Source organism: Herpailurus yagouaroundi, unplaced genomic scaffold (genome assembly GCF_014898765.1).
Source record: "Herpailurus yagouaroundi ecotype Mexico unplaced genomic scaffold, PumYag 77, whole genome shotgun sequence".
NCBI classification, from domain to species: Eukaryota; Metazoa; Chordata; class Mammalia; order Carnivora; family Felidae; genus Herpailurus; species Herpailurus yagouaroundi.
In genome coordinates, this window is record NW_024412388.1 from 11180525 (window position 1) to 11196440 (window position 15916).

Here is a 15916-nt window from a genome sequence, read left to right on the forward strand (position 1 = left end):
CCCCGAGAAATCAATGAAGGGCTCTCAGGAGCTGGAGGCCAGGGAGAGGCGACCTGTAGTGACAGCTCCACGAGCTGGGCTCCGGGACACGGGGGGCACGGGCACTGGACACGTGCCGGCTCCCCTGGAAGTTCCAGAAACAGGGCTAATGACTCCATGGATTGCTTAATCCTGTCGCGTTCATCCATCCACAAATGCTTCCCGAGCGCCCGGCACGTGCCAGGCCCCGTGGGGCGCTGGGGACACGGCTGAGCACGAGACGGACCAGGGCCGTGCCCTCCCAGAGCCTCCACACTAGGCCAGAGGGAGAGACACCACATAAGTGCACGGGGTAACCGCAGAGCCCCAAGCCTGGGGGAAGATCAAACAGGCGGGCTAGAGGTGACCGCAGGCAGGGGGGGGCCTCTCTGAGGGGTGACACGTGAGTGAGAGCTGGAGGGGCGACGGAGCGCGAAGGGAACACCCGGGGGGAGAAAGTGCCACTGGCTACAGTGGCCCAACTGCAGAGGACGGGGACGTGGCTTCGCCAGGGGGACGGGGGCAGCACCGTGACGAAGGGAGCAAAGCTGGAACGAGACGGAAGCCAAGTGAGGGGTCGGGGAAGGGAGCCACACGGGGGAAAGCAGCAGCGCTTGGGAGGCTACAAGTGTCGGTTCTGGTCCGTGTCCCCAGCCCTGCCCTACCAGGCTGTGTGACCCTGGGCGAGCACCTTGCCCTCTCTGTGCAGCCATCTGTAACGTGGCTGTAGAGACAGAACCACCGTAGAGATTTGTTGTGCGGAGTCGTTGTGTTCGTTATGAGCCACCTACCCGGGTGAGCGCGGGGGCGGGGTGGGGTGGGGCGGGTGGTGCGCTGGGGGCGGGGGGCGGGGGCGGGGGGGGGGGGGAGGGCAGACAGTCGAGCAGAGACCTCGGCAGCAGGACCCTGTCGGCCCAGGCAGGAAGTGAGGTCAAACTGTTGTCAGCTGCTGTGCCCGGAGGGTCCCGTATACAAGTGGGCCGGGGGTGGGGTCTCGAAGCTCGGGGGCCCTGCGGTGGCGGGGCGGTGGCCTCTGTGCCAGACTAGCAGCGAGCATACAAGCAGGTCTGTGCCTCTGGGCGGGCTGGGGTTTTAATCAGGAGGACGCGGAAGGCAGGCTCCGGACGCCGGGTGGCAGGACGGGTAGGTCGGGACCCAGGTGCCCAAGCGTGCGCCCCCGCTCCCCGGTGGCATGATGTCTGCGCGCTGCCCGTCCTCTTCCTCCGCTGCAGTCCCCGTGTGCTCACGGGTCAAATGTGGGTGACCGGGCAGATGCCATCTGGGGGGTTGCGGATGAGATAGCGCACGGTGGCTGGCACTCACGTTGCCGGCCTTTCGAGAGGAGTCGGCATCGTCGTCACTATCTTCAACGGTGACGAGCCGGGCAGCGCGTAATCCCACGGGGCGTGCGGAAGGGGGCTGGCAGCCTCTTACGACTGGCGGGGCGGGGGCCGGACCGTCTTAAGCAGACTTGGCAGTGGGAAAATGCCAAGCTCGTGCCGGAAGGTGAGTCAGAGCCCAGGTGGGGTGGGAGGCCCGGGCAGGGCAGGGCAGGGCGGGGCAGGGCAGGGCGGAGGGAGGCCGCGGACACGCCAGGGCCGTCGGGAAGACGGTCTTCTCCAGGGCCACGCATCCCCGGAGCCTCGTCCCAGCCCCAGCAGTCGTCTTCCCTGTTCCGATTTCCGATCCATTTTCTTTTTGCCCAAATAACGTACATTCGCTCAACAAAATGTGGAAGACACAGACCAGTGGGAAGAGGGAAATGTAAATTGCCATAATCTCAATCCCCCAAAATAACCGCTATTTACATTTCAGTATGTATCGCTTCAGGGCTTTGTGCATATATGCATAAATTCAAAATATTTTTTGGTGAACTTTGTGTTCAGCAAACAAGAGTTTTCCAACCCCCTGCACCGCGTCCCTCCTGGGCTGATGTAGGCGAGGCTGGGCCTCAGTCCCCTCCCCGTCACCGGACCTGGGGGCTATATGTTCTCTGTTCCAAACGGTCCTGCACATCCATTTGTGGACCCAAGCCTTTGAAGGCCAGAGACTGAAGCCACGGACATCAGGCCTGCTGGGACAGGAGGCGCCCCTCCCCCCCCCCCAACTCAGGCTCTCCTGCCCCATCTCCCGAGAAGCCAGGTACTTCCCAACAAGGGCCCACACTGATGCCAACACAGGCCGGTGCAGTTGGTGGCCCAGCTCCAAATGCCTGGACCCAACCACTCACCAGCGCGTCACTTCCTGAACACAGCCCAGAAATCCTGAGTGATGAACAACCCTCTCCGTTATGCGGTGACTGACCAGACACGACCTCCAGGTCCTCGCTGTGGCGGGCGTGCCAAGACTCGCATCCCTCTCTCCGATGGGCCGCGAGCATCCTGTTCCTTGAGCCCTCGCTCCCAAACCCTGACTCACTGATCTCCATGATTAGCAATCCTGGCTTCCCTCAAGGTTCCGTTGTCCCTCCTTTCTCAAGTACGCTCCCTCAAACCGGTTGTCTCTGACTTCCAGATCTCAGAGAGCAGCATCGCCTACGAGAAACACAAAGCAAAAGAGGCCATAGAGAAGGAAAAGAAAAAGGTGCGAGATCTGGAGAACCGAATAACCAAGCAGAAGGAGGTAAGAGTCTCGGAGAGGAGCAGACACGGAGGAGCCCAGCACGGTTGAGAGCAGGGGTCTGGAGGCAGGAAGGCTGGGTTCAGATCTTACCTCTGCCACTTGCTGGCTGTGCAGCCTGAGGCAAGTTTCTTACCACCTCTGTGCCTGTGGTTCCCCACCTAGGAAATCCGGGTGATGCCAATAGACCAGCCTCATCGACTTGTGAGGCTTGATCGCTAACAAGCACACCCGCGCACAAAAAAGCACGCAGCACTCAGTGGATGTTCTGTGTGTTAGCTGCTTTTATTATTTTTTATCGGTACTATTATTATGAGTCCGCATCTAGGAAGTGGAGGGGCAGAACCAAACCCAGGACTGTCTGACTCCAGAACCCTGCATTGTCCCCTCCTCTCGCTCCTATCCTGTGCGTGGGCTCAGCTGCCTGGGGCCAAAGAGGGGATGTCAGGAGATGGGTGCCTAAATTGCCAGCCACCTCGACAGCGATGTCTCCACCGGAACTTGTCATCGTGATTATCACGACCTTCCCAGTCAAACTGCATTCACGATTATCCCTGGGAGCAGCAGACACAGTGGGAGCACAGGCTTTTGCACAGGACCCCATCTTAGGCACCTCCTAGCTGTAGGACATAATTCACTCCTCCTGGGTCCCAACAGTACAAGGGACACACACACACACACACACACACACACACACACACAGGAGTTAATATCGCAGAATTCAAGGCAAGGGATTAAACACACAACCTCACCGTAGGGGGTTAAATATAAATTTAAATATAAATTTTAAATTTAAAAATAAATTTAAATTTAAAATGGCAGGTAAATACCATTTCAAAGGATTTTGAAGACCGGATGGGACTAAAAATGCCTTTGAGTCCATTCACATCACTCTTCTGATCATTTTCTTCGAAGAAAGTTTCCCCAACATTAGCATGCATAGGATCACTTAGGGTGGTTTTCAATGCCCATTCCCTGGGCCTCACCCCCGGGAAGAGAGAGATTTGCAATCACTGTCTATAGGGTGGACTCCCCAATCCCAAGGGGACTGGACGAGCCGCCCAAGTGATGTGCTGTGCTTGGAACAACACTACTCCAGAGCAGTGAGTGTCTGTAAACCACATCCGGATTAGCATCCATCCCAGGCACTGCTTTTTTTTTTTTTTTTTTAAGTTTACTTGTTTATTTTGAGAGAGAGAGAGGGAGCGAGCATGAGTGGGGGAGGGGCAGAGAGAGGGAGGTGGAAGAGAGAGAATCCCAAGCAGGCTCCACACTGTGGGCACAAGGCCCAATGTGAGGCTCAGTCCCACGAAGCGAGACGTCATGACCTCAGCCAAAATCAAGCGTCAGATGCTTAACCAACTGAGCCACCCGGGTGCCCTGAGAAATTAACATTTTTCAAGTAGATTCGTCAGGACATCAAATGGATCAGGAAGGAGGTGGATGCTAAAAACAAAAAAAATGTGGATCAGTGAAATTGATGAACCGTCACAGGATTTACTGTAGCAGTTACAGTGGAAGCGAAGACGCAGGTGGCTGTACAGCTGTCTAGATGACAATGGTCCGAATCAAAACCACAATGAGATACCACCTCACACCTGTCGGAAGGGCTAACATTAACAACTCAGGCAACAACAGATGTTGGCGAGGACGCGGAGAGAGAGGATCTCTTTTGCCTTGTTGGTGGCAATGCAAGCTGGTGCGGCTACTCTGGAAAACAGCATGGAGGTTCCTCAAAAAACTAAAAATAGAACTACCCTACGACCCAGCAATGGCACTACTAGGCATTTATCCAAGGGATACAGGTGTGCTGTTTCGAAGGGACACATGCACCCCCATATTTATAGCTGTACTATCGACAGTAGCCAAAGTATCGAAAGAGCCCGAATGTCCATTGACAGATGAATGGATAAAGATGTGGTATATATACACAATGGAGTATTACTCGGCAATCAAAAAGAATGAAATCTTGCCATTTGCAGCTACGTGGATGGAACTGGAGGGTATTATGCTAAGTGAAATTAGTCAGAAAAAGACAAATATCATATGGCTTCACTCACACAAGGACTTTAAGAGACAAAACAGATGAACATAAGGGAAGGGAACAAAAATAATATAAAAACAGGGAGGGGGACAGAACATAAGAGACTCTTTTTTTAAAAAAAATTTTTTTTAACGTTTATTTATTTTTGAGACAGAGAGAGACAGAGCATGAACGGGGGAGGGTCAGAGAGAGAGGGAGACACAGAATCAGAAACAGCCTCCAGGCTCTGAGCTGTCAGCACAGAGCCTGATGCGGGGCTCGAACCCACGGACCGCGAGATCATGACCTGAGCCGAAGTCAGATGCTTAACCGACTGAGCCACCCAGGTGCCCATAAGAGACTCTTAAATATGGAGAAGAAACAGAGGCTTGCTGGAGGGGGTGTGGGAAGGGGGATGGGCTAACTGGGTAAGGGGCACTAAGGAATCTACTCCTGAAATCATTGTTGCACTATAGGCTCACTAACTTGGATATAAATTTAAAATAAAATGAAATGAAACAAAATGAAACAAAACAAAACAAAATAAAATAAAATAAACATTTCAAACCAAAGCCAAGCAAAAAAAAAAAAAAAAAGAAAAGAAAGAAAGAAAATGGGCTGATTGTTCATGGATATTGGGCCATTCTTGGTACTCGACCCTGAGAGGATCTCTCCCAAGGATCATCACATAGCGTATCCAACAACATCCTCAACAACCTTAGAACGACAGTGACATCAGAGGGTTGAGGTCTTGTGACAGCCCGCAAGTTACCCTGGTGGCATCACACCAGACACGGAGAATCGGGACCCCCCCTCCCCAGGAACTCGCCATTTACCAGGAAAGACCAGGGAAGTACAAGGTCAAAGAACCACCCAGACACAGAGTTGTTTATTCCCGTGCTGTTACACTCGTCTACACAGAAGAACAAGGGGACGATTGAGGTTCGCCGAAGCGGGCATAAGAGAAAGAGGAGAGAAGGGAGAAGAAACATCAATCCAGACCCGTGCGGACGGTGGACTTTGTTCCTGTCCTCGAGGAAGCGGCCGAGCTGCCGGCAAGGAGCAGAGACGCCGGACACTGTCCTCTGCCCTGGGGTGGCTTCGTGGCCCATCAAAGAACGCGTTGGCTTGCTGTGGATTCGCCGGGACAGCCGGGGGGTCTTGCCGTGAGCTGTAGGTGACAGGCTGCTCTGTGGGGCATGCCTGCCAGTGTCCTCAGCGAGCACCTTCTTCGGCCAGGTCTGCACCTTGTCCGCCCTGGGATTTCTCAACGGTGACAGCGATGGTAAGGCCCCCAGACAGAATCGGCTGGAGTTCAGTGGCGACACGAAGGGACTGGAGCAACTCCCCGGCGAGGCTCCCACGAGTCACACGGTGAAAAAAGGGCTTTTCCTATTGTTTTTAAATCCGTTTCCTTTCCCAGTGATAAAAGGAGCAACTATTTGCTCTAAAAATTTTGAAGAAAATCTAAAACTACCCATGAGTCCACTGAGCGCATTTACCATTAGTGACATTTTGATAGGATTCCTTCCAGACCTTCTACGTGCTGATCATTATTATAGACCTCGACACCCAGCAGTTCCGTTACAAAGTGACTTACCCTGTGAACACTGTGTACGCTGATCTGAATGCTTTTTTTTTTTTTTAACTTAATACATTACAAAAATGTCTCTAGGTCATGAAACATTCTTCCAATACCTGCCTTGGATGGATAACCTGGGTTTGCACTCCGTTGAATGGACCCCAGTTTATTTACCTCCCCCGCCTCCCCCACCCAGCGGTTGGGCACTGGGGCTGTTTGCGTTTTCACCGGAGGAAAAACAGCGCTTGGCTGAACATCCCCGCGCATCAGTCCTTGTGCAGGTGTGAGGCGACGTCCTTAGGACAGATTCCCGAAAATGGAATCACTGGGTCACGGCGGGTAAACGTTTTCAGCCTTTTGATGTACGTTCCCAGTGACCTTCCAAGAAGGTCATGCCAGTGCACGCTGCCACCAACAGAGTCTGACGATGCCCGGCACCACACCTCAAGGATGTATTTCAGGTTGGATTAAACAACGCTCGTGAAAAGGCTGCACGCGCACGGTGTGATTGCAACTATGCCTGTGACGTTCTGGAAAAGGCAGAAGTATGGAGACGGCGAAAGGACCAGGGGTCGGCGGAGGGGAGGGGGGAATGGGTGCAGCACAGAGGACTTTCAGGGCAGCGAAACTACCGCGTGTGATAACGTAATGGTGGATTCGTGTCCTCATACGTTTGGTCAGACGCGCGGAGGGCACGGCAGGGAGTGAACCCTAGAGTAGACTATGGGCTTTGGGTGAGCGTGAGGTGTCAATGCCAGTTCATCAGTTAGAACAAAGGTACCAGCTGGTGCGGGGTGTGGATGATGGGGGCGGGGGTGTGGATGATGGGGGCGGGGCCTCCGGCGGGGGATGAGAGCACACGTAAGAGGGCTCTGCGTTTTCCTCTTGATTTTGCTGTGAACCTAAAACTCTTTTTTTTTTTTTTTAATATAATTTATTGTCAAATTGCCTAACATGCGGTGTGTACCGTGTGCTCTTGGTTTTGGGGGTAGATTCCCGTGGTTCATCGCTTACATACAACACCCAGTGCCCACCCCAGCAAGTGCCCTCTTCAATGCCCATCACCCATATTCCCCTCTTTATTTTTTTTTTTAATTTTTAATGTTTGTTTATTTTTGAGAGAGAGGGAGACAGGGTATGAGTGGCAGGGGCAGAGAGAGAGGGAGACACAGAATCCGAAGCAGGCTCCAGGCTGTCAGCACAGAGCCCGACGCGGGGCTCGAACTCACGGACTATGAGATCATGACTTGAGCTGGTCAGACACTTAACCGACTGAGCCACCCAGGTCCCCCAGATTTTCCCCTCTTTCAAAATAAAGTCAAGTAGGAGCGCCTGGGTGGCTCAGTCAGTTGAGTGTCCAGCTCTTGATTTCAGCTCAAGTGTTGATCTCACAGTTCGTGGGTTCGAGCCCCACGTCGGGCTCTGCGCTGACAGCACGGAGCCTGCTCGGGACTCTCTCTCTCTCTCTCTCTCTCTCTCTCTCTCTCAAAATAAGTAAATAAACTTACAAAAAATAAAGTCAAGTAAATGAACAAAGTTTGTGAAGCCCCCACCACAGGACCTGTCACAAAGCTCACATTCCACGAGGTTGAGGAGGGACTCAGGAAGGAGAGTGGAATTGGACACTCCGGGGCTGGAAGAGCGCGTTCCAGGAAGAGGAACGAGGCGATTAGAGTCCACCTTGCCGGAGCCCAGAGCGAAGAGGGGAGGGCCTCCCTCCAAAGCCAGGGAGGAAGGTGCTGGAGGCAGACCCTGTGGCAAAGGGCTGAAGGAGCTCGGCCCATTTATCCCGGAAAATAAATTTAGACAGAGACATGGGCGCCTGGGTGGCGCAGTCGGTTAAGCGTCCGACTTCAGCCAGGTCACGATCTCGCGGTCCGTGAGTTCGAGCCCCGCGTCGGGCTCTGGGCTGATGGCTCAGAGCCTGGAGCCTGTTTCTGATTCTGTGTCTCCCTCTCTCTCTGCCCCTCCCCCGTTCATGCTCTGTCTCTCTCTGTCCCAAAAAAATAAATAAACGTTAAAAAAAAAAATTAAATTAAAAAAAAAAATTTAGACAGAGACATGACATCCCTCCTCAAATATTTAAAGGGCCGTCTCGTAAAATAGGAGTAAAACTTACTCAGTGCGCTCCAGGTAGCAGAACGAAAACACCTCCTCTCTGGAAGCAAGGGGAGGGGGGCGGTAGGGTAAACGCTTATTCCTGACTTTCTGTTAATTTGCTGTTTGCCGTTTGTCCAGGAAATAGACTTGAAAGTGCAAAAAGAAGATGTTTTAAATAATAAGTTAAATGACGCGCTGGCCATGATAGAAGAGATTCAGAAAACCAAGATGGCTGAGAGCCTGAAAGCTGAGAGCCTCAGCATGAAATTAAACGAAACGTTAGCCGAACTGGAAACGGCCAGGACAAAAATGGTGAGCTGGTGCCTTCCAGGGACGGGAGACTCTTTCCCTCAGTGAAAGATCATGATACCGGGAGAACTCATGATTTAGACCGGGGGCTCTCAGCCTGGGCACTGCTGGTGTTCCAGGTTGGATAACCCCTTCCTGTGTGCGGCTGTCCTGTTCATCACGGGCTGCTTAACATCGTCCCTGGTCTCTACCTGCTAGATGTCAGTGGCATCCTTCCCCCGGTTGTGGCAACCCAAAATGTCTTCAGACTTTGCCCAATGTCCTTGGGGGGGGGTGGGGGGCACAATCACCCTCTATTGAGAAGCAGTGGTCTAGTCTGAAAGGTAAACAGAGGCTACGATGGCCTCTCTCCAGGCGTTGTAAGGTGTAACGCAGGGTCCTTACAGCATCTGGCTGAAGGACTGAGCAGCCCCAGAACCTAGTGATCAGTGACTATTCCACAGACTTGAAGGTGATGTTTTAAAATTTTTAGCTCGGCATTCAAGGCCCTCCATCCTCGGGGCTCAATATTTCACTCATTTGTCATTCGTACACGCAACCAACAGGTCTGTGGGCAAGGAGGTAATAGAGGCTTCATCGGGCAGAAGCGCCCCAAAGGTGAATTTGAGAGGGACTAGAGTAGGAGAGGCCAGCTCAGGCCGGGGCACACAGTGGCCATTACAGAGTCTAGGCTCATAAGGACCTGCGCACAGGAGCAGGCCAGAAGGAGTTCCGACAAGAGAAATGGCAGGACTCGATAACTGATTGACGGGACATGAGCACCAAGGAGAGGAGGGTGCTGATCGAGACAGCCTGGGCTGTCAGGGCACCCAGGGCCACGATGGCATATGGGTGACGTGTTGATGGGAACATGGAGGTCACGGTGGCTCTTGTGGGGCAGGGTCTCTGTTGCAGAGAAGACGAAGAATTCAGACTTCGGCGCAGGTGGGGTCTCAACGTTCGACAGTGCCCCAAACTTTTGGCGGTCCAATAGATGTGGGGGGAAAGCAAGAGAGCCAAGAAACGTGTGGTCGGAGAAGCAGGAGGGGGCGAGGAATGAGGCACTGGAGACGGAGGGGCAGGGCGGCCACGGGAAGGGGTCCGATTCACCACTTGGTGATGATTGGTAGCTTTTGCTTTTAAGAACTACGAATGCCTTGGCCTTTTCTTACAACGTTGTCCATTCATTAATTCAACCAACATGTACCGAGCAGGGATGCAGGCTGTGGGTCCGCTGGTAACTAAGGCGAGTTTCTGCTCCCCCGGACCTTCCGTTCTCGCGGGAATGGGAAAGAAGCGAGATCGTGCAGATCACGGAAAATGAAAGAGGATGACGGACTAGAGAGCTGTCTCGGGCTTCTCCTTTAGACAGGCAGTCAGGAAGGGCCTCTCCGAGGAGGCGCCATCGGAGCTGAGACCTGACGCGCGCGAGAAGGAGTCAGCCATGCGAGGAGCTGGGGGAGGAGGGTACCATGCAGAACAGACAGCCCAGGCAAAGGCCCCGAAGTGGGTCTGAGTCCCGTGCCTGTGGGTGCCAAGGGGGCATCTCGCTCTCGTCGTCAGTGGCGTCACGCCCGGCTCCCAGGAGCACACGGACCCCCTGTTCCCCCAGACGGTGATGGAGGAGCGGCTGCAGCACACAGTAAAGGCCCTCCGGGACGAACAGGAAGCACAGAAACACGGATTTGAAACCGAAGTCGTGGAATACAAGGAGCAAATCAGACAGCACTCCCAGACGATCGTGAGCCTGGAAGAAAGGCTGCAAACAGTGACCGCGCGCCACAGAAAGATAGAAGGAGAGATTGCAACTCTGAAGGACAACGACCCAGGTCGGTCCAAAGAAATGCCGAGCAGGCATTAGCGTTCGGGACAGGGCCTGGTCACCCTGCGGGTCCCCATAGGCTGATGGGTAGGAGAAGGCTGCCCCTCGCTCATTTACTGTCTGCAGATGCTCTTTGCTTCCTGTTACACCGCAAGGTTGGGGCCCTCGAGGCCCACGTCAGACAGAAGTCACAGCAATGCGAAGGGACGTCCTTTGTGCCGAGCCAGTGAGCCGGTGGGGATGCACAGGCTGCCGAGGGTATCAGAGCAGCATGACAGAGGGTGTCCTTTCCGCATGAAAACATCCTGCGCGGGGGCCTTTCAAAGGCTTCTCTCTGCCCTCAGCAATTTGCGACTTTGTCTAACGGACTTTCGTCGCCAGCCAGTGTTGGTCTCTTAAAAAAATAAACCCAAAAGGGCTGACAAAAGAACTCAGAGCTGTGGGCACTTACTCACCCCAAATGACCCAGGCAACGCAATACATTGCAAAGACGCTGAGCTCTCGGGGGGAGAGTTCTGGAACTGGAGGCCTCGGACCAGGGTTTCTCGACCCCGGCTCCAGTGACATTTGGAACTGGCTAGGCCTTTGTCGCGGGGGCCGTCCCGCGCACTGTGGGCGTTGAGCAGTGTCCCTGGCCTCCACCCCCTGCACGTCAGCAGCACCCCCACCCCAGTGGGACTACCAGAACCATCTCCGGACGTTGCCAAGTGTCCCTGGCCGGGGTGGGGGGGCACACTCGCCCCTGATTGAGAACCACGGTCTTGGTTGTCAACCGAATTCCCGCCCTGACAGGTGACCCAGGGTGAACAGGGCACTGTGACAAGGGCATGAAGCAGGACTCAGTTTCCCAATCCAGTTCCAGGTCAGAGGGAGGACAGTTGAGCTGGGACCCCAAGAATGACTACTTCCTTGTGACCCCACGTTTAGCGCAGTCCCCGCCATAAAGCAGACATTCCATGAGCCCCTGGTGATTGAAAGTGAGGGGGCGAGTGTGTGACTGAGGGTGAGGAGTAAGTGGGAGGCGAGGACAGGACAAGACCTGTCTGGGAGGAGAGGAGGAATAGGGAGGAGGCGCAGCCCAGGGCTTCGGGCTCTGGCTGTCACCAGCTTAGCCGAGTGGCCACCGGCAGGTCCTGTCACTCCTGTGCCCATTTTCCCATCTGAAAATGAGTAGCGAGGAAGATTTCGTGCGCTCGCTCATACGTGGCCGGTGGGTGGGAGCCAGCCGGCGCCACAGAACACATGTGGGGCTTTTTAGGCAGAGAGGGTGGCAGGGTGGGGAGGGTTGCTAAGCTGGAAAAGACGCAGGTGTTCGAGGACAGCGATGACCCTCGCGTGTCCCCCTGATTCAGCCCAGGAGGAGGTGATGCAGCGAGAGCCCCCCGCGGTGCCTCCGACGGAGACCAGTGTCAAAGACGAAGTGGGTGACACCTTGATGTGAGTACCTGAGGGGTGTGTGCACTCGAGGCCGGAGACCCCTGCTTCTGGCCATGTCCTCAGAGCCTGAGAAGAGGTGCAGAGTCCGGGGCCGTCCTGCTGTGACCTGAATTTCTCAGTTCCTTTCGCAAGTCAGGATGGTGGCATGGAAAAAGATCTGGGTGGATCTATGCCCGGATCCCGAAATACAACCCCTTCCAGTTGTGGGGCCCTGGGCCCCCAGTCACGTCACCTTACTGTACCTTAGCTTCCTCGTCTGTGAAAGAAGGAGACACTTGTCATATCTCAGCCTCAGCCCAAATCCAGAGGGGATGCTCTGTTCTCTCGCCATGGGTGTGTTTGCATCGCATTCAGTTTTTGTTCTGAGGGTTTTTAAAGAACGCGCTTATCCCTTCTGCTGGGACTGGTGTCCCGTGGACGCCACTGATGGAGGGTCACTTTGCGTTTCTACTTGGCCCCGTCCGGGTCCAGGCCCTGGGGGTGCCACCGAGCCTGGGGTGAGCTGACGTGGCCCGTTTCTCGTGAATTTCAGAGGGGATCTACTGGCCGCTCAGAAGGAAATCCTGTCTCAGCAGGAGGTCATCATGAGGTTACGGAAAAACCTCACGGAAGCCCACAACCGAATGTCAGACTTGAGAGGTTTGTATGATGGCCTGTGTCTCTTGACTTCCTGACCCGCTTCGAGAAAGAACAGGCTTAAGAGCTGGAAAGGTTGGGGGCGCCTGGGTGGCTCAGTCGGTTGAGCATCCAGCTCCTGATGTCAGCTCAGGTCATGATCTCACGGTTCATGAGTTCGAGCCCCGCGTCGGGCTCTGTGCTGACAGCTCGGAGTCTGGGGCCCCCTTGGGATTCTGTGTCTCCCTCTCTCTCTGCCCCTCCCACGCTCGCTCGCTCTCTCCCTCTCTCTTTCTCTCTCTCTCAAAAAAATAAAATAAACGTTTAAACCGCATTTTTAAATCCCAGTGACCTGCTTTCCTGGGCGGTCACAGCGTTTGTACCTCAGTCAGCAAGACACGTGCCTTATCAGGGGCCACTTGCCTTATCTTCTCCGCCTTGAGATGCAGCTTCTTTGGGGGAGGGGAAAATCTCCTTTTACCTAAGAGGATTTGTCTCTGGAGGCAAAGGCTGGGAGGGAGGGAGTCGTGGGCACAAACCCTAGCCCTCCCCAGCTCTGGGACCTAGAGCGGGGTAATCTCTCCACACCTCCCCTGCCTCTGATGCAAAATCACCTACATCACACCTGCTTCCTGGAGTTGGCTGGACGGCAGGGGCCCCTTACACTGGGGAGGGACAAAAGAGCGCGAGCAAGTCTGGCTGAACATTCCGACTTTGCTCTTCTCGCCCCACCCCCACCCCCGTTCTTTTATTTCGGCCTCTCCCGGCTTCTCGTGGCCCTTCTCCTCCTTCCCAGCGCCAGCCTCCGCGAGGCCGAAAGGCACAGGCAGGCTGTCAGGAGATAAAACCAGGTTTAGGAAAGTCGACAGAGGGCGAGGAACGCTCCTCTTGTCCCCACCTCAAACCCCGTGCACCCCAAAACCTTCAGTGGCATTTGCTCCCCGCGGCTGTAACGGTTAATGCTCCCAAGGCGTTTATGGCCGACTTTTTCAAAGCGTGATTTTCGTTCATGCTGAGGTCTGAGAACGTGTAGGAGAGAGGCCGCCGAGTCCAGCTCTAGAATCGGGAGACATTGGACCCGGTTCTGGGTCTGCTATTTGCTAGTCCCGTGAGTTGTTTAGGCAAGTCACTTTACCTCTCTGAGCCTCAGTTTGTGCATCTGTGAGGCGGGGGTGTTCCTGGTAACTAACCTGTCGGGTTACCATGAAAATCTGAGGCCATGCGAGTGTCTCGGTTTGGATTTTCCCGGAAGCCGACCCTGAGGCCAGAGGGCCAGGATTCCGAGGCAGGTGGTGTATTTGAGAGGCGGTCCCAGGGGGAGGCAGTGGCAGGGGTGCCGGAGAAGCGGGACAGGGACGGGAATAACAGCTGTGCTGTCAGTCAAGGGCAGAGAGGGCAGCTGGGGTTGAGCCCTGCAGGGGAAGGACGCCAGGAGCAGGGTACAAATCAGCCGCCGGGCTGCCCGCCTGAGGGGGAGGAAGCCAGTCTCACCTGCCTCGGCTGGAGGCTGAGAGCAGACTCCCGAGTCCTTAGCACGAACGCCCTTAGGCAAACAGGTGCAGAGGCAGGCAGCTGGAGGTCGGCCAGGGAGCTCAAAAAGCCAGAAGCACAGAGGCGGGGCCCTGACAGCTTCTGGAACCTGGGGCTGTACTCTGCTGTAGTTTGCTAAGGTGCAAGCGGACCCTGGCCATTCCTAACGCCCCCGCCCACCACAGACACACACACACACACACACACACACACACACACACACACACACATCCGGGAGAATTCCTGGAGGGTAGGCCCGCCTCCTGGTTCTTGTAGGCCTGGAAGAGCTGCTGTGGCCCTGGCGGACACCTGAGGCAGGAGACCCCCCTCCCCAGCTTTCCTGTTTCTCCCAGGGGAGCTTAATGAAAAGCAGAAGATGGAACTGGAGCGGAACGTGGCCCTGGTCCAGCAACAAAGCAACGAACTAAAAGCGCTCAAGGAAAAGATGGCGCAGCTGACTGGCCTGGTGGAAAAGAAGGACAGGGAGCTGGAGGTCCTCAAGGAGGCACTCAGGTGTGTGGGAAGGTCCTCATGGGGTGGGGAGCCCAGACACACCCAAGTGCCCAGGGAGCCTCTCACAGAGAGGGTACACAGTAAATCCTGGAGAGATGGATGGATGGATGGATGGATGGATGGATGGATGGATGGATGAGTGGATGGGTAGTTGGTTGGGTGGGTGGATGGATGGATGGATGGGTGGATGGGTAGGTGGATGGGTGGGTGGGTGGATGGATGAAGGATTGGATGGATGGATGGATGAGTGGATGGGTAGTTGGTTGGATGGGTGGATGGATGGATGGATGAGTGGATGGGTAGGTGGATGGGTGGGTGGGTGGATGGATGAAGGATTGGATGGATGGATGGATGGATGGATGAGCGGATGGGTAGTTGGGTGGGTGGGTGGATGGATGGATGGATGGATGGGTAGTTGGGTGGGTGGGTGGATGGATGGGTGACATGTATTTCATGCTTCGCAGCCTTATCATATAAAGGAAGGTTTTGCTTAGTTCTGTGCTCATCAAACATCCCTGCCCCATATCCCAGTGATAGGTCTCTGCTTAAATGCCACTTCCTCCAGGAAGCCCTCTGTCACTCACCCCCACCAAACATAGCCAAGGGCTCCTCCTCTCCCTGGGGTCCCTCATCCCCTGAACTCCATCCAGCCTAGCACTTCTCACATAGCTATGCTACTATTGACTGTTTAATTGTCCGCCTTCCCCACAAGGTCCCTGATACAGATCTTGCCTGCTATTGACTCCCCAGCATTCGCACAGTGCCCAGCACATAGGGAACTTAATGAATATCAATTGAACAAATGTATAAACTGGGGTACCAGAGGTTAGCTTAAAATAAATGTGAAATTTCATTGTCGTCCCACGGGTTAGTCCATGTGAGTTGGCATTTTCATCCATAAAAATACATGTGCGTTTGCATTTTCATCCGTAATGTATCCTTATTTTGACCTGAGAGTAATGTTTTCTCCAAGAAAGGTTGAGTAAAATCCACATCTTGTGAAAAACCCCGTAGCTCTATATGCCTCATGGCTCATAGCCAAGGCAGGTTCACCCAGTGGCTGAAAGAACAGGTTCCGGACCCAGGCTGCCCGGCTTCAAAGCCAGCCTCCTTCACTTACAAGTTTCACGATCGTCGGCAAATTGCTGTGTGTCTGTTTCCTTGTCTGTAAAATGGGACAAGGAGAGTCTCCGGCTCGTGGGACTCTACGTGAAACAGAAGGGTTAACACATAAAAGTGTTAGAAACGGCAGACAGGGAGTACATGTCCCCAGTGAATGCCACAGCAGGTGTCCCACAGACCTAGTATGGGAAACAAGGGTGGACAGGTGCCTACTGTCCTGACCACGACTTTTGAAGTCCCCTGAAAC

General features: G+C 54.4%; 1 protein-coding gene across 1 annotated transcript in view; it reads left to right on the forward strand.

Moving 5' to 3' along the window:
- LOC121027835 (forkhead-associated domain-containing protein 1) overlaps positions 1 to 15916 on the forward strand; it is a 92442-nt gene that overhangs the window by 54414 nt on the left and 22112 nt on the right. Inside the window, exons 17-22 of the mRNA XM_040471520.1 lie at positions 2533 to 2640; positions 8481 to 8654; positions 10243 to 10459; positions 11805 to 11889; positions 12422 to 12528; positions 14388 to 14547. Coding sequence (XP_040327454.1) covers positions 2533 to 2640; positions 8481 to 8654; positions 10243 to 10459; positions 11805 to 11889; positions 12422 to 12528; positions 14388 to 14547 — 851 coding nt within the window. The remainder of the gene's footprint in view (positions 1 to 2532; positions 2641 to 8480; positions 8655 to 10242; positions 10460 to 11804; positions 11890 to 12421; positions 12529 to 14387; positions 14548 to 15916) is intronic.